We start from the raw sequence: 24,371 nt of genomic DNA, 5'->3' as shown, positions 1-24,371 counted from the left end.
CAAAAAGAAAATGTTTGTTCAAAGAAAGAAAGAAGAAAAGGAATTACTTTTTTGTGATGAACCACCATCCTAAAATGGGTCCGAATGAATCTTCCGCAAAATGACTCATTTATCCCTGATCCATTGATGAGAGGCCCAATACATGGATTTGGGCCAAAATTAGAAATTATGGCAAAGGCAGCCTAATCTTCTTCATCTGTGATTGGTTAAATTATTACGGAGCTGGATTAATGATAAAATCATGCGAGTTCTAAGTTCTACACAATTTCTGAGATTTTTTTGCTTTGATTTCTCGTTTCTTTTGTGAATGCTCGGAACGTTTACTGTGGTTTGGGGGAAATTATGTGACTCAATGAGTGAGCGCCGCTGCTTCTTCTCAGTTCGCAGCTTCTTCTCCTTCTGAGTTCCAACCATCTCGGTGTCCTCGCTGCTGATTATCGTAGGTCGAAGCTAGCTCAAATAGAGGAATATTAGTGTAAGTCACCCAAGTGGAATTATATCGAAGTAAACCATGCTATTCTCGTATTTTTTTCTGATTGAAAATCTGGTTCTTTGAAGGAACACTCCTAAGTTTTCGTTCTTTATTTCTTTTGAATAATTTTATTGTGATTTTGTTGAAAACGAAGAATTTGTGAATTATTTGTTTTATCATTCTGTTGATATACTCAACACAACAAGATAATATCAATAAATCATCATTTTGATTTCAATGAAAGTATAATCCAATAGTTAGCGTTGTTGTCAGAGTCGAAAATGGAGCTTCAAACCGAGCCAACCTATCATTTTTATTTCTGTTGTGCATTTTATAATCTATTTTCGAGCCCGTAAGTGTGATGAGGCTAAAAACAGCTCGAAAATTTTGAATCGAGCTTGAACTCGAGCTGAAAATAATAAAAGTTTGAGCTTCAAATATGTCTATTCAAATTCGAGCTCAAACTCTAATACTTAAATTTTCTTAAATTTTGGCTCGATTTGATTCGTGTACGGCCCTGCCTCAGATCTGTGATTTAGGTACCCAGACAACTCCTAACTCTTTTCCTTTCCAATTCAGGTTCTTGAAAATTGGTGTATGTTTTTTCACTGTTTCTTTTTGAAAAAATTTTATTTCCTAAAATGAGGTGTGAGCTCGTTTAAAAGTGTGCAATGTCGCTGAGATTTTTCAGTGATAGTAGGTTCTCTCTCTGTGTTTCAAGTTATTGTTCGTGGTAGGAATAACACTCTGACAGATTGACATTATTGCTGCAGTGATTTTACCACTTGTTCATCCTTTTGTTTTTTAACTTTGGCAGCATTTGCATTTCTGTTTCACTGAATTTCGTTGAGCATTTCTTTGATTTCTAGTCATCCCATTTTCAGATTCTCGGGATGTCGGGCACATTTTCAAGACAAATCTTTTATGGTTTTCCATTGCACTTTTGCTGCGCCCAAGATTATCTGGGGTATTTTGTCGGTTCCATTTTTTGAACCTTTTGGGGCGGTGTTGAATGAAATCAATGAACTAGAAGCCAAAGTTTAACGCTCCCTGTGTCAATTGAAAGTATAACTTGAGGTGCGGCCCTTTGCATTTCGAGGAAAAGGATGTTTATGCTCCTAACTTCGTAATTATTGATATATTTTGTAATTTGAATCTGTCTTTCTTTCATTCTCAAGATCTGGGCTTTGATTTCATTATTCGCAATAAGTAAATTTTTTCTTGTAAGTTGAATATGTTATGTGGTTTGGGGAAAAATTATGTGCTGTTGGAAACTTTTTACGGGACCATTTACGTCAGTCAAGGTTCTTACATAGTATTCTTTGCCAAACTTGGAAATGTTCGATTTACATGTTAAAATGTTCATATGGAGTTTACCTTTATTCTAAACTGTATTCTGTCTGAGTTACGGTGTTTACTGATTAATATGTTCTGCTTTGAAAATATCATGTCCACTGGATTTTATGTTAAATGAACTGATAGGATGAGGGTGGAATAAGCAGAGAATGTTTGAAACCCTGGCCGACTCATTTAGCTGATCAAACATCTCATTTTTAAACATAATTATCAGGTGTTAAGGTATTTTGTCGGTTTTAACTTGTTTGATCTTGAGCTTTATTTTGGTGAAGAATTTTTTTTTCCAAAATTATGGTGGATTTAATAATACAACAGTTGGATTTTGATTGCTGTTCTACATTGTTGTCAGAGCAGAGAAGTTATCCGATTTGTAGACCAGCACTTTGTGGGAAAAGTCAGAGATATTCTTTTTGATGTTCTCTCCATTATTGCAAATCCCTGCCCTTAGCTGTATATCAAAATCAACCACCTAGTCCTCTCTATACTCAATTATTCATTCCACCAATACGCATTAAGAAATTCCACAGAATAGGAATCCAGTATATAGCCCATTAGACTTACATATTGAATTTCCCCAATGTTTCCAAGAGCCCATCTTTCTTGACCCGTTCACATGCTCTCTATGCGTCTCTGGAAAATGTCGATGATAACTACAGTGTGCTTATATACAAGACCAATCCAATTATTCAATCAATTGACTCCAGCACATTTGGCCATTGGCTTCAGTCTTGTTCTAATACTGATGAGGTTAGGAAAATGCATGCCTTGGTTGTTAAGAGCATGAGAGATCCTGTAGTTTATGTTAATAATAACTTGATAAGCGTGTATGTGAAATTTGTGGATTTTGTGTCAGCTCGTGGGGTGTTTGATTATATGTTGGAGAGAATCGTTGTTTCCTGGACGGCAATGCTTAACGGATACCAGAGATATGAGATAAATGATGAAGCTTTGAGATTGTACTGCGAGTTTGTTACCAGTGGGTTCCTGGAACTCGAAGACATTCGTGTGCATGTTAAATTTGTGTAGAAAGACATTTGATTATGAACTTGGAAGGCAACTTATGGTTGTTTAATAAAGACTCAGTTGGGTATTTTAATCTTAAACAGCGCCATCTTGCATTTTTACCCTCAATGTGGTGATTTGGATGATGCTTTTGATGTATTTGATGGAACTGAAAGACGGGATGTAATTTGTTGGACTTCAATAGTTACTGCTTATTCACAACACAGATGAGGGCAGGAGGCTTTTGCCATGTTTTCGAGAATGATATCCGATGGACTTGACCCAAATGAGTATACTGTTTCTACCTTGTTGAATGCCTGTGGTGAAGAACAAGCACTGAAATTTGGTAGGCAGTTACATGGAACCATTGTGAAGAATCATATGATATGGATGTTTATGTTGGGACTTCACTGGTGGATATGTATGCAAAGTGTGGAGAAATCATGAACTCCAGAACACTCTTTGATGGAATGAAATGGAAAAATGCTGTCACTTACTTCTATCATAGCAGGATATGCTCGTAATGGACATGGTGAGGATGCCATTAGACTGTTCCGTATGATGGGAAGACTAGAGGTATTTGCAAACAACTTAACCATGGTTAGCATTCTCCGAGCTTGCGGTTTACTCTGTGCTTTGTCATTAGGAAAAGAAGTGCATGCACAGATTTTCAAGACCTTTTCACCAAGCAATATTTTCATAGGTAGTGCACTTGTGTGGCTTTATTGCAAATGTGGGGATTATGCGTCAGCATCAAAAGTTCTTCAATACCTGCCTGATAAAGATGTAGTTTCATGGACTGCAATGATTTCTGGTTGTTCTCTCCTTGATCATGAGCACGAGGCCCTCGAGTACTTGAAGGAAATGTTGGTTGATGGTGTGGAACCCAATCCACATACTTATTCATCAGCGCTCAAGGCATGTGCTAAACTAGAAAATATTAGCCAAGGGAGGCTAATCCATTCCTCCATAAACAAGAGCCCTGAATTATCCAACGTGTTTGTGGGCAGTGCTTTAGTTCATATGTATTCTAAATGTGGGTATCCTTCGGATGCAGTTCAGGTCTTCGATAGTATGCCTGAGAAGAACTTGGTTTCCTGGAAGTCGATGATCGTAGCATATGCAAGGAATGGGGTTTGTGATGAGGCTTTGAGGCTCATGTATCAAATGCAAACTGAGGGCATTGAGGTGGATGATTACAACCTCTCGACCTTTCTTTCTTCCTGTGGAGAATTTGAGCGGGACAAATATTTATCATTACAGCATTGTTTGCAGTCATAAAGATCCTCTTTAAAGGGAATTCGGGTAATCCATTCTGATTGACACTGTGTTACATGCATGGTTCCAAATGTAAACCTAAGATTTAGAGCTTGAGATGTTGAAAGATTTCACAACCTCGTAGCTGTAACTTTCCCAACGGAGACATTTTCTCACAGGTGGTTGGTTATGCACCATCCTACAGTCATAATATTTTGAATGAAGTAAGAATAGACTGATGAGAACAAAAGCCAGCTCAGGTTTCTTTTTTACCTCAAAACTGGTGAAGCTACTTGTATATATACACATAGATTCGTGTTTTTTGCAGTTTGATTTGCTTAAATTATGTGCAGTTTTGGTGTTATAGCCATGTTAGATAGAAGTATTTTTATTCCAACTTCCAATGTAGTATTCATTTATCAAATTAAGAATTGTGTATGTTATAGGAAAATATCTTATCCAGAAACAAAAGCCAGCTCAGGTTTCTTTTTTACCTCAAAACTTGTGAAGCTACTTGTATATATACACATAGATTCGTGTTTTTTGCAGTTTGATTTGCTTAAATTATGTGCAGTTTTGGTGTTATAGCCATGTTAGATACAAGTATTTTTATTCCAACTTCCAATGTAGTATTCATTTATCAAATTAAGAATTGTGTATGTTATAGGAAAATATCTTATCCAGAAAATGTCACCCATATCAGTGTACCTCCACTAAAAAGGAAAATTCGAATGATTCATGGTGTGGGTCTTATCATCTGGTAATTTATTTCTGCTATTAAGTTGCATATTTTAAGACTTTGAGGCTTCAACAACATATGACGCCCAAAATAATTTAGGAATGAAAGATTTAGATTTGAAGAAATAATGTGAAATGACTGTTGATTTCCAACTTTTTGATATCGAACATGCACACGAAAGAACGCACGTCCGTTCATAGTTAAATCTCTTTTTATCAAATAATTCATCCGCTGTTTTAGATGCTTGAATGTCCATGTCTGATGCTGATTTCATATATAGGAAACATTTAGCCTGAAATAATCACCGTCCCAAACAAGAATTGTTTTATTTGTCTCTAATGAGGTTCGAGTTGGTGTAGTAGACGAGTCCTTAATCAATATTAGGATATCGATTTTCTTAACCAACAATTTCTCACTCAAAGTTTGCCTAACACGATCTGTTTAGTAAATATGATTTGAAGGTTATTGCGTTAACCAGATGTTTACTCAGTACACATCGAAAAATAACGAGAATAAATTCCATCGTTATTAAAAAATGTATTATTGGATTTAAATGTTATTATAAACATTTCGAAAACTATAACTTGTATGTGACATCCCAACCAAAATTTATTTAATCAATCGCATTTAAATAAAAACACAAGGAAAGGTGAAAGCGCAATATTCTCTTATATAAGTAAAACATTACTATTCAAAATTGAACATTTTGTTGATTATTATATGCTATCTGACTTATCTACATTCCTTTAATTCATATGGTAACCATCGATTCTAAATGAAAAATCAGATGGATATAAATGATTTAAACCAAACCAAACTGTATCAGACTTGAGTTTGGCTCGTTTACGATTGTTTGTGCTCGATTCGAACTTCTATCAAGCTCGAGCTCGGTTTGTCTTGAAATTACTAAGCTCGAGTTCGGCTCGTTAAAAGTTCGTTTTATCGTGTTAATCAAGTCAAGCTCGAACTTGATTCATTAATAACTCGTTTATCATATTTAACAAGTCTGGCTTGGGCTCGGCTCGTTTTTAAGCTCGTAAAGTATAGAACTTAGCTCAAGTTTGAGTTTGATTTGAGTTTGTTAAAAATTAAATATATTTATGATCTAATTTTAAATCAAACAAAAAAATGCAAATTCATTCATAAATAGCTAAACGACAAAAATAAAAAACTAAAAACATAAACTCAGTATATTATTGAACATCTCAAAATAATACATGTAACATCCAAATAACAAATATCCGTCATATACTGATATCACCATATAAATAACATTACAAAAATTTCACTCCTTTAATACTTCAGTTCCTTCCATTAACATTAGTACTAATATCTTTATTTTTCAACTCAACAAATGAGTCAAGTTCGAGCATACGAGGCACGTAAACAAGCTGAGCTCGAGAGTCTATTATCAAATATGTTTGTGAGCTCACGAGTCCAATATCTTTAAGTTGGAGCTTGATTTGATTAATTTTCGAGCTCGAGCTTGGTTTGATATGATTTACAAACAAACTCAAACGAGTTTTTTTATCGAGCCGTAGCTACGAATAATTCGCAACAGTTTGGTTCGCCATTTATCATTGTTTTATATATATATTTAACCACAAGTTCTGATATTAAACTGTGTTTACTCATAAAATATCAAAATTTACGTTCGATTTTTTTTATTAGAATTTAGTTAACAGAAAACTAATCGATCTAATCATGATTAATGCATGTGGATCTTTCGGTTTTAGAAAAAGAAAATTTGACGTTTTTCTATATATATTTTTTCATTTTCCACCACTATTCAATGTAAAAAAAAAAAACATAGATCTACCCCTTAAGTCAACACGAAAGGGGCCATCCAACACCCAAAAATATCCTACTTAAGTCCCTAAAAACCCCAAAAAAATATTGCAAATAATTTAAACAAAAAAGTGCATGGGATATTTTATGTAATTTTCTCTTTCCAAGCTCTGTATATCAAAGCCACAAAAATCTGTAATCCTGTAATAGAAAAAATAAAAAATAAAAAAATAAAAGGAAAAGCTGTAATCCTCCATCTAATTATAATGAAAATCTGGAATTAATGGCTGAAAACTGCGGTGTTTGGGCTGGATTTCAACTTTGATAACCTCGTCCATTCCGAACCCAGCTAAGAAAATTGCTTTTGCCCATTTTCGTATGGTTTGACAGTGATATTACTGATACACCCACCTTCCCTCGCTGACATTGTTGGCACCCTTCTCTTTCCTACAAAGATTCGTCTTTTCTTTTTCAATGTTTATTTTGACTTGCATTTCAAGCTCCCCAACCTAAGATCCGTGATTAGGTACCCAAACAACTCCTAACCTCCTTTTCCTACTTTTTTTTTACTAATTCAAGTTCTTGAAAATTGGTTTTTTTTTACTGTTTCTTTTTAAATTTATTTTTAGTTCCGAAAATGAGGTGTGAGCTCGTTTAAAAGCGGGCAATACCAATATCGCTGAGATTTTTCAGTGAATACTTCTCTCTCTGTTTTTAAATTATTGTCCGTGGGAGGAGTAACACTCTGGCAGATTGACATTATTGCTGAAGTGATTTTACCACTTGTTTATCCTTCTGTTTTTGGACTTCTGGCAGCCTTGCATTTCTGTTTCACTGAATTCGGTTAAGCATTTCTTTGATTCCTAGTCATCCCATTTTCAGATTCTCGGGCACGATTCTAGACTAGTCTTTTCTGGTTTTCAATTGCACTTTTACCGTGCCCTGGATTGACTGGTTATTTTATCGATTCAAATTTTTAACTTTGGTCCGTAGTTGAATGAAGCCAAAGTTTAGTGTGCGCCCTGTGTCAAATTGAAAGAGTAACTTGAGGTGCGGCCCATTGCATTTCGAGGAAAAGGTATTTCTGTTTCTAACTTCATAGATGCTTGAATCATAGATATATTATTTTTTAAGTTGAATCTGTTTTGCTTGTTATTTCAAGATCTGGACTTTTGTTTCATTATTAGTAACTAGTAAATTCTTTCTTGTATTTTAATGTGATGATATCACCTCATTGAAGTGAATCATCTAGTAGGATCTCGATCTTTGAGAAATAGTTTGTACACTGTGCTTCGGGGGTTCATCGCAGTTCATGTGCTGAAAACAGGATTGGTTTACGGTGCTCCAATTTTGATTCATTCGGAATGAAAGGTCTTCTCTTGTGTTCTTGTAGTTCTCAATTTTTGTAATTCTGCCAAAGTTTCTGCTTTAAAAATTACTGCTTTTGTGGAACTGATTATATTCTCCTGCAACCAACATCGGAAAGAGAGAACCAAAATTTATTGCTTAGCGAAGCAGTAGATTTTCTGCTGTTTCATAATTTTAACAATTTTGGAGACATTCACTTAATTTTAGTAATGAAATCTAATTCTATACATCTTTAATGGTGTTACCATGTTTAATATACTGGAATTCAGTCTACAGTCATATGGATATTGCTCATGTGGGATGACTGAAGTTAACTACCTCTAATTCCACGTCACTTTCAATTACATACATATAATTTCCATCACTTTAAAAAATAGAAGATATGTCAGTTACTCAGTAATATAATTATTTAGCAATATCTAAATTTCTAATTCCGTTGCACAGTGAAGTGAAAAAATGTTTTTGTTTGATTATTTAAGAAAGTGTGACTGGAACATCTTCCCTGCATGTTTGTAGTGTATCTATCCTAATTGTTGCCTCATTCAATTTTTTAATGTGATAACCAGATACATTTACACTATGTAATATTTAAGATTGATTTTTGCTTGAAAAATGTTAATTGGTTAAACTTTGACTTGGCCTACTATTTATGATGTTAATGCAAAGTTAATTCGTTATCTTAAATTAGCGCAAGTTTTAGTGTCCATGCATGGTTAGTTAGATGTGAATACACAAATTCATGTCTTATCAAAAATTATTTGATGATCATGAGTTTAACAAATTTTCATTATCCCGATTTAAAAAGGATTGCTTTGTCTTTTCATGATCGCAATAGGCACTAATAGCAATGCTGATAGTGTAGACTGCAGTACTGATTTATTTTTTTTCGTTACAGTTCACGTAATCTTCTATTATACATTGCAGGTTTTGAGGAGGTTTTCTGGGTGTTATCTTCATCCAAGTTAAAGAATTGTTGTTACAGCTGATGCTTGAATTAGGTTTGATATAATGTCAAAGATAACGAAGTGGAAACTTGAGAAGACTAAAGTGAAAGTGGTCTTTCGGCTACAATTTCATGCCACACATGTATGATTTCTCATAAATTTCTCTCCCACATATGACGACTTCTTGTCTAAGACTTGTTCTTTCTGAGTGTCTGGTTTTGTTGACCATACCAACAGTCCTTTTAGTTTTTGTTTAAAGACTTTTTTCAATAGTTTGTACAGTTTGTAGTTTTTTGTTTTAATTTTTTAGAAGTATTGTATTTTAGACCTGCTCTAAAATACTGACTAGCTATGAAATGGATGAAAATATATTTGGTTCCTAAACGATGATTTTGCAATGACTGACCCAGCAATTTATGTTTAATGTCTCAGGTTCCACAGAATGGGTGGGATAAGTTATCTATATCGTTCATCCCTGCTGATTCTGGAAAACCAACCGCAAAGACAACCAAAGCTAATGTAAGAAACGGAACATGTAAATGGGCTGATCCTATTTATGAAAGTACAAGGCTTCTTCAAGATTCTAAAAGCAAACAATATGATGAGAAGCTCTACAAACTTGTTGTGGCCATGGTATTGTTTCTGTCTCAATAGTGATAGGAATTATTTTTTTTCCCACCGATCTTTTCAAACTTCCTGATTAAAATTTTGAGCCATTTAATATCGTAAAGAATATTGATAAAATAAGCATCTCCACATCATTCATATGGTTTCTACATTACCAATTCCCATGAATTGAATCACCTTCTTTGGTGAAGTACTTGACACATATAGCGTTGGAAAAATTAGATGTCTTCTTTCAAGTTACAAATTACGAGACTTTTAATCCCGTCTAAGGCACAAGTACCATATGGATTTCACCATAAAACATGTGTTCCAGTAATTTCACTTTGTTTAAAAGACATTGTATTCTGTCATTTCTATCGATTGGAATTCCCGTCAAGCCATAGAAAAGCTGAATCGACAAGCTTACGTATCACGAGTTCTATCATTTCAGGTGAAGAGAGTGATGAGGTTTGAAGCCAGAAAGCAAATTCATGTAGACGCCTGCTAAGAGCCTTTACCAAAACTTCAAACTTGGGATATCTAAATGGAATAACGAGGATTTAAAAAGGCTAAACTGGCTAGAACTTTTTGTTTTGAAAAGGTTGGAGTATCATAATTGTAGCAAACTTAAATGTAATGGTTTCAGAGAATCATGCTGGAATTTGGAGAATGGAATCTTAGTGTAAAATGTTACTCATGTGCTTTGAGTATTGTAGTTGCGCATACTAATGGATTCGGCCATACTTTTTTGTTAATGTCTACTAAATAGTTCTTATGTCACAGTACTGATATATCCCTCCTGTAATCATTGAAGAATGTCAAAGTCAGAGCTTTTAGTTCCATTATGCAACAAGAGAAACACATGGGCCTGGCATGATTGTTCAATCACTCTCGAGTAGCAAAAGGACCAATAGGAAATACTCGATTTATGGATTAAATACTATCTGAAAATTATGCTCTATATTTTTCCATTAATAAAAATCATGCAAGAATTTTGTACACATTTCTGATGGTTTATGCTCTTCTGTTTATCTTCCCATCTTTAATGACAACAATATCTGTATTTTTTTTCCCAAATTCATTGATTTCAGGGTGCTTCACGGGCCAGCATCCTTGGCGAAGCTATGATTGATCTTTCAGATTATGTTGATGCTCTGAAGCCTTCTGTTGTGGCACTCTCTCTTCATGGATGCAATTTTGGAACTATATTACATGTGAGGGGCATAAAATTTTTGAATCACATTTTACCATAGATTTAAATTTGTTGCATGGTGGGCTCATTAAATTTTTCTGCAACTTTGTACTTGTTTAAACATTCATCTCAGGGGTTAACTTTTGACTTCGACTCTTTTGCTGATTTAACTTTAGGTTGTTGATAATAGACAGCATCCAACTACCACTCTTCTACGTACTGTGCATCGTTCACTTCCACCTAGAAAGAAAAATGTGCTCTCTTTAACCATTAAAAGCTCTCCTTCCTAGCCGACAAATCTCTTGTTTTCCTAAGGGCAGATGCAAACTTGCTACAAAAGTTTTGAATTTAGAATTGGCCATTTTATCCCCAAAAAATATCGGTACTCGCTCATAGTAATGAGATAAGCATCGTGGTTCATTTTGTGGAAATTTCACACAAAATGTCACCATGGTTGAGGTTGGTATTATAAACTATAAAGTATAATGTATTTTACATTAAATCTATGCCAAGGAATTACGTCTTTACCCTTTGAAAATGTTGAAGCTGGATTATGAGATGCTGATACTTGACACTGTTGACGTTTTAACTCTTGCCCTCGTGTCCGTTACCTATGTTTCGCTCTCCTAATTTTCTGCCCGCATTTGGAGACATTTCTCATGTGGCCGGCCTTTTGGTTGTTTGTGCTAATTTCCCTATGATTATCATGTTATAAGTTTGCAATTCCTTATTTAATATCTTGAATTTGATTTACTGCATCTGCATTTCAGGTTACTGTCCAGCTCCTGACCTCAAAAACCGGATTTAGGTACTAAACCAAGACTCAAAAAGAATATCCTTTTTTTGTACAGTGGATTGAAATTTAAAATTTACTGCATGCAGGGAATTTGAGCAGCAGAGAGATCAAAGAGAAAGGGGATTACAATCAGGGGATGATAGCCATGGTCATAATAACACTGGGAAAATAAGACATACTGAAGAGGTCGCCTGTGATCAAACTTATATTGTCAGATTATTTTCTACTTCTCCTGTGGCCCTTCTTTGCTGTTTGTTCATTTCCACTCTGGGTCAATCTACACAAGTTGCATTAAATATGCTCTTTGATATAATCTGTCAGATAATGTGTAAACCAAGACTAATTATAAAAATCAGGTCCATTTTATTACTAATGATTTATGGAGTATTGATAGAACAGGGGGACTAGAGTGTCTCCATTGCCTTTGTGGGAGACAGAAAACATATTTGGCAACTATAACAATAAATAAATAAATAAATTATGAATGATATTAGAATAGTGTTTTTCTGAAATGATTTATTTTATCTATTCTGAAACTCCATATGATGTTTGCAATTTCACTCTCACCGCATCAGTCCATTGCTTTGTCTAGTTTGTCGTGTGTTTGGCTGCATGGGTTTAAATTTTCTTTCTATCACCCCATTTCTCAGAGTTCCTTCTTTATTTTTTAGGTCAGTGCAAGGGTTAGATCAGATTCTAATGAACTCTCTTCCCTTGAGGAAGACATGAACCTGAATGAAGAGCATACAGACTCGGCTGCTGGATTTGAGGGTTCATCCAATACATCAGAAATTTTATTTACTGAGAAGCATGATACTTCCGGCATACAAGATGTTGATAGCCTCAAAATGGTATCTGGTGATCTACAAACTTTTTCTCATTGTCAAAGTCCTCATTCAGAGAAAGGAGATTCATCTGAACATCAGAATATGGCCCAAGGGAGTAGTGATTCTGCTTTCATGTGGGGTACAATCTATTCCTTTGATAATGAGCTGGCAATTGCACGTGAAGAAAATAATCGACTTAGAGAAAGTGTGGAATTGGCTGAATCATCCTTCTTAGGCCTTAAGTTAGAAGTCAGTTCTTTGCAAAGTCTAGCTTGTAAATTAGGCACTGAAACTCAAAATTTTTCCCACCTCCTTACTTCTGAGATTTTTTTGGGTGGAGAACTGGAAAAAGAAGTTTCCGCCATTAAATTAGAGTGCCTGAAGCTCAAGGATGATATCAACAGGCTTAAAGATTTAAAATCTATCCCTCACACTACTATTTTGGAAACAAGTGACAATCGGAGTTATCACTTGCGTCAGGATGTGCAGCTTCAATTTTTAAAGGTAATCTCTGCAGCAGAGGGCAAGATAAGAGAACTTCAAAGCAAGACTTACATTGTTGGCGATGCTTGTGACGGTAGATTGATTTACTTGGAGTTGGAGGCATTGCTCAATATTCTGCAGAGTGTCGAACGAGGAAATGATGATGCAACAAACTTGCTACATGTGGTGCCATCAGAGAGCACAGATGTGAAGGAGATCCGAGAAATATGCACAGATAAGCATACAGAGTATACATCCGAAAATGGATTTTGTTTGGATTTATGTCATCCCGAAAGTATTCTTCAGCATTTCAATGTCCCCCCTCCAGTCTCTGACCCTTCAGGTGCTATTGATTCTTTGAAAGGACAAATATTTGATCTTGTTAGGGAATTGGACGAGGCAAAAGTTGAAAAGGAAGGTCTTATCAGAAAAATGGATCAAATGGAATGTTACTATGAAACACTTATTCAGGAACTGGAAGAAAATCAGAAGCAAATGATGGGAGAGTTGCAACTCCTCAGAAATGAACATTCAACTTGCCTGCATGCTTTGTCTGCCAGCAGAGTTGAAACAGAGTCGACGCATCGAGATATGAATCAGAAGATGATACAATTTTGTAATGAGAGGCATGATTTGGAAGTCCTCAACAAGGAACTTGAGAGAAGGGTTGCCTCTTCAGAAGCCGCACTGAGAAGAGCCCGCTTAAATTACTCGATTGCAGTGGATAAATTGCAGAAGGACCTCGAGCTGCTTTCCTCACAGGTTGTGTCTATGTATGAGACAAATGAAAACCTCATCAAGCAGGCTTTTATAGAACCTTCAGAGTTAAATTTGCAAGGAGACCAGAAGTTTTTGAAGAATCCTGAAGATTATGATGCAAAAAATGTACCTCAGCATCAGAATCAATGTTTGGGTGTCAAGAGAAAATCTCTGGGTGGAGATATTCTTTTGGAAGACTTGAAGAGATCCTTCTCCTTGCAGGAAGAGCTTTATCAAAAGGTTGAAGCAGACCTTGTTGAAATGTGTAATGTTAACTTGAACTTGGATATATACTCAAAAACCTTGAAAGAATCCCTACTTGAAGCAAATGCTGAAATTAGAGTTATCAAGGGGGAAAAGGATGAAGTTGTATTGGAGTTGGAACTTTCAAATGCTTCTCAGAATCAGTTGATGATGAGGTTTCATGAGGCCTCGGATGATATTCACAAACTTAATGAGTACAAGTCTAGTTGTATTTCTCAATGTAGTGAATTGGCTCTGCAAAACCAGCTTTTAGAAGATAAGTTGGAAAGCGTGTCCGAGGAAAATCATCTATTTTCTGAGAAGCTGAAAGACTTGGAAATTATTGAAATGGAATACAGAAGTTGCCAGGGAAAAATTGAAAGTTATTTGACTGAGAACGCAGCACTGTCTCTTTCCTTGAAACAAGAAGCATTTGAAAAGGAGAAACTTCAAAATGAATTGTCGCTGTTAGAGGAAAAGTGGGTTATCCTGAAATCTGAATCAGATGAGTTGGCATCTTTGAAGGAAAATCAAGAGGATTATATCAGCTTTATCCAAGATAAGCTGGTGAATCTGTTGGAGTTCTACAATACAAGATTTTTTGTTTTGACTAATTCACACACTCTCAATTTCAAGCACATAGATATGAAAGATGCCATCTTACAGTTAGAAGAGATCCAGCATGATGCATGTGGAAGAATTGTTCAACTGATTGAACAGAATAAAAACCTTGAAGATGAAATAGTCATGGCCAGATTGGAAATTATGTCAATGAAGCAAAAGTTTAAGAGTGACATGCATTATATGGTGACTAGGCTGGATGTGTCCAATGCCCTTGTGGAAAAACTTCAAACTCAACTCGAATCTGTTGGCAAAAAATTCCAGGTCAGTTTTGAAATTGAAGAGAACTACGCCCAGCAAAACAAATCACTTTTAGCTGATCTTAGTCTGTTGGAAGATCGCGTGCACGAAATGACAAGTAAAAATGGTCACTTAACCCAAGAGACCGCCTGCTTGGATGCTCTGGTTGAGGAGCTTGGGAGTAGTAAATCAGCTATCTGTGCACTGATGCAAGAAAAACGAGAACTTGTTGTATCCTTGAAGGATGAAGGTGAAAAATCTGTCAAGATTTCATCTGAGATTACTTGTCTGAAAGAAAGTTTGAGCAATATGAATGATGAGTTGCAAAGAGAAAAGGTTTACAGAGATGAATTGGAGCGGAAAAATAAAGATCTTACTTCAAAGTTGAATAAGGATCGTGCTAAACTGATTGATTTGGAACAGCAAAACACCGAACTTGATCATACTAAGGGCCTAGCTGTAGATCTAGAGTTGGAGAAGTGTAGACTTGCTCATCTTTTGGAGCAGCAAATGGTGCTTACGAAAGAACTTCACCTGAAAATTTCTGAACAATCTAATCTTGAATACCAGCTGCTTTTGCTTTATGATTACTCGCTTGCTGCAGATGTTGAACTGACTTATGTCTCAAGCCAGTACAGATCCCTGTGCGAAAAATATCTCCAGCAGCTTATGCTCTCAGAGAGTTCTCGTAGGGAGGATGGGGAGAGGTACCATGAATTGGAGGTTACATTGAATCGATACCGCACCAGTGAAGCTCATTTAAGTGAAGAAAGAGATAACTTGATGAAAATTCTTAAAAGCCTCGAGTCTGAATTTGAAGTTTCTGAAGCTCAAAACAGGCTTCTTTCTGATTCCAACAATGATCTCGAAAATCAACTTGAGCTGTGCAAGAGAAAGTTGACAACATTGGAAAACAGCAGCTCCTTGGATAAAATCTTACAAGCTTCTGAGGTAGAAAAGATGAAAAGTATGATGATAGATGCTGAAAAGCAGGTCAGTTGCCTGACAGTTTCAAAAGAAGAATTGGAAATTTTAATTGTAGTACTTAAAGGCAAACTGGATGAACAGCGTGCTGATATAGTGCTGCTGGAGGATTACAAAGACGCTGAGATGGAGTTACGTTCCCAATGCAATGAAATTTCACGTAAGCTCTCTGAACAGGTTTTGAAGACTGAGGAATTTAAGAACTTGTCAATCCATTTGAAGGAACTGAAAGATGAGGCTGAAAATGAATTCCGTCTTTCTCGTGAAAAGAAAGAAGCTGAAGGGCATTCAGTTGCTGTGCATGATTCCTTGCGAGTTGCATTCATGAAAGAACAGTATGAAACTCAACTTCAAGAAATGAAGCAAAAGCTTTCTATATCCAAAAAACATGGAGAAGAGATGCTTTTAAAATTGCAAGATGCTATTGATGAAGTTGAAAATAGGAAGAAGTCTGAAGCTATGAACTTGAAGAAGAACGAGGAGCTATCACACAAAATCGTGGAGATCGAAAAAGAATTGCAGTTGGTGCTTGCAGAAAAACGTGAAATGAGCAAAGATTGTGACCGTGTAAGGGCTGAACTTGAATGTGCATTGCTTAGCCTAGAGTGTTGCAAGGAAGAAAAAGAAAAGATTGAAGCTTATTTCCAAGAATGTGAAGTAGAGAAATCTCAACTTCTTGTTGAAATTAACTTGGCAAAAGTACAGTGGGAGAATCATAGAGAAGTTAAAAAACATGAAAATGGTTCTGTGATTGACGTAGAATATTCAGTCAATGAGTTACCTGAGAACTCATGCCCTATTGTCTTAGATCACGATGAGTCTGCTTGCAGTGGTAAAAGAATACGTGCAATATCAATCCTGGCTGATGATGATGCAGATTTACCTGAGGCTGTAGAGTTGCGGAATTTTCAGGTACTGTCTTCTAAGCTACGATTTTTTACCAGTTTTTTTTTTGCTCATTTGTTGCTATTCATTTTTCATTTCAGAATAAGTATTATTGTAGCTTCGTTTCATTGCAAAGCTTCAAGATGCTATATTAGACATCCTATAATAAATTTTGATATAATTATTGACAACTATAATCTTTGTGGTGCATAATAATATATAAGAATAACATGTCCAATAAAAGATAGTGAACAATGTCTTTTTCATGTGAGCAAGTTCGTTTAAAATTCTTTTAAATTGGGGAATGAATTCATGAGTTCATATGTATTAAATGTTTATTTTTTTATCAACTGAATTGAATATATAGGATCAAATGTCTAATATTGTACCAAACACTATAGTTGATTGATGACAGTGCACCTCAATTTTTTATAATATATTACTACCGAAACATCGCATATCAATTATTGTGCCACATAGATGACCATGCAAGTCTTTACCCTCTTAATTGTTGCACCCGCTTGTAAATTATTGGAATCATACATGTGATTCGGAGCTCTAATAACAAGAGTATGATTGAGGATATGCATTTGTGCTAAAAGTTGTAACTCTAGTAAATATGTATTTCAAATCTTACGTAAACTAGTACCAGTCCAATGTTTTGATCGCTGTGCCAAAATGATTGCTACATAGGAGATCAAGTGCAATTGTTACTTATAATGGAATGCATGTTGTACAATGATTTAGAAATTAAAACTGCATAACTAAATCACATTTACATCAATGAGCCTTTCTGTTTCTGCGTCTGTGCCCTTACATAATTAACATGAACATGGAATTATCATTATTATTTTCATCAGTTTACATGCTTCCTTTTACTTGTTAACCTCCCCAGTAATGGAGCTCCATAACCCACCCACTCCATCTTTCATATGTTCTTGATGCTTACTAGTTGATGCATAGCTGCCTCTTTCTCTAGCTAGTAATCTATTTAGTTGGAAATTTGAATAGATTAAGAGGCAATTAGAAGGTTTATTGTGTAACTTGGATGTCAGTTTTTTTATTTATTTGAATTACTTCTGAGAAATGATTTTTCACACATTCAGGATGGAGGCAGGCATCAGATTCCTGAGGCAGCTGTGGGAGAACCCCCCCAGAGTAATGGAAAAAATTTGGATGTGAAAAGTGATTGTTTGGGATCCCATATATTGAAATCTAGCCTGGAGCACTTACATGAAGAGGTATTTCTTGTCTTGAAAAGCCTCAGGCTGTCAGGGAGCTAAATGATTACTTCTAAAAGTCTGCTTCTGAAAGTAGGTTTTCAAGTAAAATATTTGATGAGATTCCATCATAATCAGTGCCTTTCTTTCCTGCAGCTGGAAAAGATGAAAAAAGAAAATATAGACTTTCACATAGATCATGAGGTGGATCCAAATCTTCAAGGTCCTCGTAGAGAAATTCTTCGGTTAGAAAAGGTAAGCTTCCAAGCCATTTGCAACTATATTATAATCTGTCAGGGAGTTTCATTCTGTTTCATATGTTCCTCTGAAGGCAAATGAAGAGCTCAGAAACATGTTTCCCTTGTTCAATGACTTCTCCAGTGGTGGGAATGCATTGGAAAGGGTTCTTGAATTGGAAATTGAGCTTGCCGAATCCTTGAAGGCAAAGAACAAATTGAACGCGCAATGTCAGAGGTATGTCCTTTACAACTTCTGTAGCCTTGCAGTCTTAAGATTTTATTTGCATCGCCATCACTCACCTCAAGTACATAGTTGTAGTAGCTGCATCGAGAAATGCTTTATGCTTGTACTAAGTATCCTGATTTGATAACTGTTAGAAATAGAAGAAATTGAAATCAAAATGATATTATTAAGATCATGTATGTTTTTATTGAACTATAGTTGCAGGGTATATCTTTCAGCATATTTATCCAGCAATAGTTTGATTATAAAAGAATGTGATAATTATTTTATAAATCTAGAGTGATTAATAAAAGTTTTAGCCAAGAGTTTAAGAAGCCCTAAGCATAGCGAATCGTCAAGGTTGAGTATTAGTATTAAGCAATATAAACTTATGCATACTTAATCAAAAATTAAATTTAAAAAGATGCATTTGATATTTAATATAATATGCATTATCTTAAGAAAAATTATAGATAAAATAATATACAAACATAATAAAGTAAGATTAAATGTATATATTTATATTGGAGGAAAATGAATGAGCTCAGGTTTTTTATGCGGAAATTTTTTATTAATATGCATGTATATTGTGTGTGTGTGTGTGTATATCTTAATATTTTATTTTATTAAAAAATATTAAATTCTTATGATATTAAAACTAGAAACTCACCATTTTTGTGCGTTAGACGTGCCGGTCAATGATGGCTTTGACCTTTTTTTTCCCACTTTTGACCAAATTGTTATGTTTTACTCGCACTTCATAAAGACACTGGTTTTAACCCTCTAGACATTGTCTGGGAGATATAGGGCTTCATAGCTCAATAATGTGAATTTTTTGTGATGTTTGATTCTCTTTTCATTATATTTCTTATATTCTATAGTTCAGCTGTTAGAATTTGATTACAACCTTCACTAGATGTAAATTGTTATCCAGGGGCTTACTATCTAAGTGAGGATGTTGCTAGTTCAAAACTCGTGATGCAATTCTTATAAATTTAACTAAGTTGATTGGATGCTTATTTATAGGCCTTTTTGTCTAATAACCAACATATGCATATACACCATGCATATTAATTTCGGGTACATAAAATTCGGTTTCTGACACATGTGAAAGGAGAATTTTGAAAAATTAATCTATAGGTGTTATATCTTTCATGAGCTTTAGCTTTTTAAACGTACTAAAATGTAGGCTTGATATTCTTTTGATAAACATCACCACTGTAATTAATGACACATACTACGTTGAACATGTATTTTCTGCATATCACAGTTCTTTCTTGAGACAACATGGTGATGAGGAATCTGTGTTCAAAAGCTTCAGAGATATCAACGAACTGATCAAAGAGATGTTGGAACTCAAGGGAAGGCATGCAATGGTAGAGACTGAACTGGGGGAGATGCATGACCGGTACTCTCAACTCAGTCTTCAGTTTGCTGAGGTTGAAGGCGAGAGACAGAAACTCAAAATGACGCTAAAGAATGTTCGAGCACGAGGAAAGTAGTGACCTTTAATCGGACATCATCTGTTGACTGATATTTTCAAAATCCCTCTTCGGGCCAAGATTCAGCCATTTCATGCTGTCAGTAGTTGACACTTCCCGTATCATTTGGTGGGATAGCTTATCCTTGTAAATTATGTTGCAGTTGGCCATGTTTTGACCCTGCAAAAAAATGTTCTTAGCAGACAGGTCTTTGTAATTGAATTGAAATATATTTCCATTTACCACCGTGTATAGAAGAATGTCGATGAATTTGTATGAATTTTTCCATATCCGAGTTGAATTATATTATTTTTAGTAGTCACTGAATATTACTTTCAATTTATTTGCATGAACCTCGGTGTCATATGCTCACATAATTATAAATCATGACATTTATTGGATTTTAAATCACGACTCTTGAAGTTAAATGTGATTTATGCATCAGTAAATCAATTGCACACCAATAATATTGTTATAATCTAATTGAAGTAAAATTTAACTTATTGACGTTTCAATAGATTTAAAAAGTTTAACAATGAGGCTAAATCTTAATCTTTTAATTTGCGCAAAAAATATTATGAGACGATCTCACGAATCAATTTTGTGACTTGTGAAACGAATCTTCTATTTGGATGTTGAAACTGAAATTTTGAGATGGAAAGTCGGAAACAACGTCCAACTTGAACTAACAAAAGCTAAGAATGGTGAATATGTTGAACTTATATTCAAGTTTGTCTTGAATTCAATCTTATATATAGAGGATTTGATTGTATTGAAAGGCCAAATAAATTGGGATTTTGCCGTTGGTCCAAGTCATTTCGGGACAAACGGGTCATTAAAATCCGTTCATTTTTGAGATTATAATTTATAAGCATATTAAATGATGATTCTATCTTCTTAAAAATTAAATTTCTTCATATCTACATTTCTCGGACAAGAATCTAGCCAGGTTTAACATCCCATTCCCAACTGCTTAACATATAAAGTAAATAAGTAGACAAATCTATTTAACATGCCTGGAAAAGATAGCCACACATCTGAAACAAATTCCATATATAAAAAATAATCAAGAAACAACACAATTCAAACTTGGACAAGACTCGAGTTCTGTCTGCTGTCTTAAAATGCCAACATAACTGCATGATATTTCATCCAAACTCGACACCGTGGGACGATAATCCAGTAAGCCTATAACTTGTGATTCTTGAATCTATTAAACACGTGCAATGCTTCTAAATGAAATCCAGTAACTTTATATATGTGATGCAAACGTATGGGGAAGCACAATAGATATAGAAGACTTGTAGGTTACAAGATGGAGCATGCACATCCGCCATTCTTCTTGGAGTTATCCAGCAGCTTATCTGTAAAAAGAGCACCTTCCATATTAGTCAATAGTATGTCTACAGCCAAAATACAACGGCGTGAAATTTTCAATAAATAGTATGAGTTTTTGGGGTTAAGAGTATCAAATCTATGGTAAAGATGCGTGAAATGAAATCCATATTATCCAATCCAATTCTATCAGTGCCTCACATTCCCACGATCAAACTCTTATATGTGTCAACTTGCCTCAACTCTTCAGTCTGTTGTATGAGATTGGGCGACGACAGTTTGGCTTTCACCAAGGTGACGACAGTTTGGCTTTCACCCATATATGGATGCATTCACGCACAACATATTTTCACCCGCATAAATGTCAAAACATAGTCATATATATTACATGTTCCTGACACTTAAAGCTTGGCAGCTAATCAGCAACAATCAACCAGAGGAATTGTTTTCATAAAAAAATTCTATGCCCAAGCACACCCCATCAGAAATAAGCACACAATAGCGCGGAAAAGCCAAATCACCAGCGAAGTCTCAAGAGGTCGGACTTATGTTTTAATGTCGAAAGCTTAAAATAAATAAAAACTATCAAAATCATGAATCGCATGATCCTTTTTTCTCCAAGGTGAATGTTTTTACGCATGCATGATAAAATATAAGATTTGAAAATTTTACCAACAAGAAAGCTAGTGTTAATTATTACCACTATTTTTGTCCGGAAGGGGAGGGCGCACAACAACATGCATGGTGATGACACCTCCGGGAACTTCACTAATGGGAACTCGTGATTCACCAAGTGTTTTGTTATTTTCCAGTATTTTTCCCGCGTTGATAAGCTTTATGTCGTTTATAGATTTGGGTCCGTTTTCTTTATCTGCATTTCAAATGTAAGCATGATAGATCATCACAGAGAAATACAGATTAACAAATACAACATAAATTCAGAATAAGAAAGAAACTAATTACATATTGAACTAGTGAAAACTGAAAAAACATTACAATCGCTTCCCACTACCACCTTTCAACTTCTCCTTCCCATAAACGGATCTGTACTCAAATAGACGTAATTTGATGCTCGTGCATAAACGGACATAAAAATAGTATTTGCAGTGGGGGAAAATAGAGAAAGCAAGGCAAAGCGCAAGGAAAATTCCACTTAAAAAAAAATCGTCAAAAGAAGCAATCATATGAAGTGTTGTTTTGCAATTAACTAATGTCAATAATTACCATTTTTAAGTATGCCATCTATCCTATGGGGTTCTCTCTCGTTCACATTCAGTGGCACTAATACTCAAAAGAGGAAGAATTAAAATTATTGTATGACGTCCCTAAGAGGTTGTTCAAACAAAAAGGAATCAGTAAAAGATTAGAGGATCGATGATTGACCAGCTTATGTTTTATCTAAAGGTGCAAGACAACGAAAGAGGCGGTAGAAAGTTGTCTGGCCGAAAAAGATCCAGAATTGTACCTTAAAAACAAAGGAATACACAAATATTTTCAGGATATATTTGTAATACGGCTATTATAAAGCGAAAGTATTGAAAATTCCAGTATCAAAAATTAAATTCCTTATCTCCAGCTAATGAACAAATCTACTACTGTCCAAATGAAAAATAGAACTAAAGACCAACTAAAGTCATAAACAATCTAGGACTAGAACAAATTGCATAATAATCAACAGATCATCATTTCTTATCTTCATAAAAATAGCCAAAATATATATAAACATAAATAAAAAGACAACCTTTGGGCCATTGCGCAATAATCTTCTCCTTCAAGGATGTCACAGTTGCACAAGAATTAAATTTGCTTGGTCCAATGTCACTACCATCAGCTAGTCTGAATTTGAGATCAACCAATTCATCCACAGCCATCTATCAAATCTTGTAACCAAATATAACCTCAAAAGTTCTTGTACCCGCAAACCAAATCAACTGCAGCGCCTCACACAACGCAGTTCAAGAAATTTAGACCACGCATAAATAACCCAGATCAGAACTTAAAGAATAGCCTACGAATCTGGCTCGGACAATCAAAAATTACAAAATTTCAACTCTCTAATCAGTTTTTACTCAGTCAGCTGCAAAAATAATCAAGTCCCCAGATCAAACCCGACTAGATTTGAGCAATAAAACAACGATGTTTCTCGATTAGATTTGTCGGAAGATTTCTTGATGCTACAAATTGCGTGGTGACATAAAAGACAACAAAAAATCGAAAGAATTTTATTCTACTCCCAATTTTTTTCTCTCTTTTTGGCCCCTCGAGATTCTGAGAAAGAAATGGTAAACGCGGACTTCAAAAGAAAAATCGAACACTCGTTAGATGATAGGAGAAAGTTCTTGTTGTATGAAGTGTTTTTTATTGGATGATGTGGGAATGATGAAATTGTAAAAAATCAAAAAGATCCAATAATGGAAGACGACCAAGTAAGATTCTTCTTTTATTTACCTGAATCTGTCTGAAAGCATTAATGACACGAACCACTGTTTACAGATCCAGTGAACAATTGAAGCTGGTAAATTTTGACCGTAAAATTTCCAGAGTTGCATAAATCCCTAATTTTGATGAAATTTGTAAATATCGTTTCATGTAAATTTATTTTCGATTTCAGATATTATTAATCATTTTCACCTTTCTTAAATTATTTACAATTAGTCACATTTCCTCAATGATATTGTTTGTCGCGAAATTTGCGGGCGTGCCAGGCACGTGTTCGTGTCAAATATGTGAAATAATCTGACTTCGTTTACCAAGCGTTGTAGGTCTCGATTCGGTCGTAAGTTCTAACTCCTTCGAAATGGCTTCAAAGCGAAAAAAATAAACTAAAGAATATAATGAAATTGTAGAGAAAATCCATTAACAACACCAAATTTAATTACGTTGTTATGAACATGAACGACATTTTAACAACAAAAAGTTGGAGGAATATGCAAAAATTCAAGAAACTTGACTGCTGGGAAATTGAAAATACACAGACTGCTAATAAGAGAATTTGAAGAAGCTTTGATGTAGCTTTGTTGGATGTGTTTGTCGGGGGGCTTTTCTGATTTCCTTCCCTCACTTTTGTCACATTCTGCACAGCAGTTTTCCCTTCCCCCATCACTCCACGTTCTTCCACATCGGGCAATGGCAGCAACTGATAATACGTTTCTTCATTGGGCCAACTGCAATTTCACTTGGGCTTCTTATATTGGGCTGTGGTTTGGGCTTCTCTAAAAAAAATTAATTTTAGGCACAACAATTGCCCCCTAGCCAATTTGGGCCAATGGCCAATTTGGCCCAATTTGGCTATTTTTAATAATTCAAATATA

The 24,371-nt window shown here is 35.2% G+C and overlaps 2 protein-coding genes and 1 pseudogene across 2 annotated transcripts; 2 read left to right on the top strand and 1 right to left on the bottom strand.

The window, feature by feature from the left end:
- Nucleotides 1–244: 244 nt before the first annotated feature.
- LOC140842466 (uncharacterized) lies at nt 245–20,047 on the top strand. The gene is given in 14 exon segments (XM_073210414.1): nt 245–475; nt 1,357–1,549; nt 7,665–7,692; nt 8,907–9,068; nt 9,359–9,559; nt 10,624–10,746; nt 11,495–11,532; nt 11,607–11,706; nt 12,192–16,589; nt 17,669–17,803; nt 17,939–18,037; nt 18,114–18,256; nt 19,515–19,731; nt 19,734–20,047. Coding segments are annotated over 11 exon segments (5,577 nt in total). The 5' UTR covers nt 245–475; nt 1,357–1,549; nt 7,665–7,692; nt 8,907–8,990; the 3' UTR covers nt 19,779–20,047.
- On the top strand, nt 1,144–4,538 carry LOC140809674 (pentatricopeptide repeat-containing protein At4g18520, chloroplastic-like; annotated as a pseudogene).
- Nucleotides 20,048–20,763: 716 nt separating the features above from the next.
- LOC140842462 (membrane-anchored ubiquitin-fold protein 3-like) lies at nt 20,764–23,470 on the bottom strand. Its single transcript, XM_073210399.1, has 3 exons — nt 22,802–23,470; nt 21,761–21,931; nt 20,764–21,089 (listed from the first exon to the last, which is right to left on the bottom strand). Exons 1-3 carry the CDS (start codon nt 22,929–22,931, stop codon nt 21,034–21,036), a joined length of 357 nt encoding a protein of 118 aa, XP_073066500.1. The 5' UTR covers nt 22,932–23,470; the 3' UTR covers nt 20,764–21,033.
- Between the last annotated feature and the right edge of the window lie 901 nt (nt 23,471–24,371).

Source organism: Primulina eburnea, chromosome 1, assembly GCF_022965805.1.
Source record: "Primulina eburnea isolate SZY01 chromosome 1, ASM2296580v1, whole genome shotgun sequence".
Classification (NCBI taxonomy): Eukaryota; Viridiplantae; Streptophyta; class Magnoliopsida; order Lamiales; family Gesneriaceae; genus Primulina; species Primulina eburnea.
The sequence above is the reverse complement of the archived record's forward strand: the minus strand, read 5'-3'. Positions and strand labels throughout refer to the sequence as shown.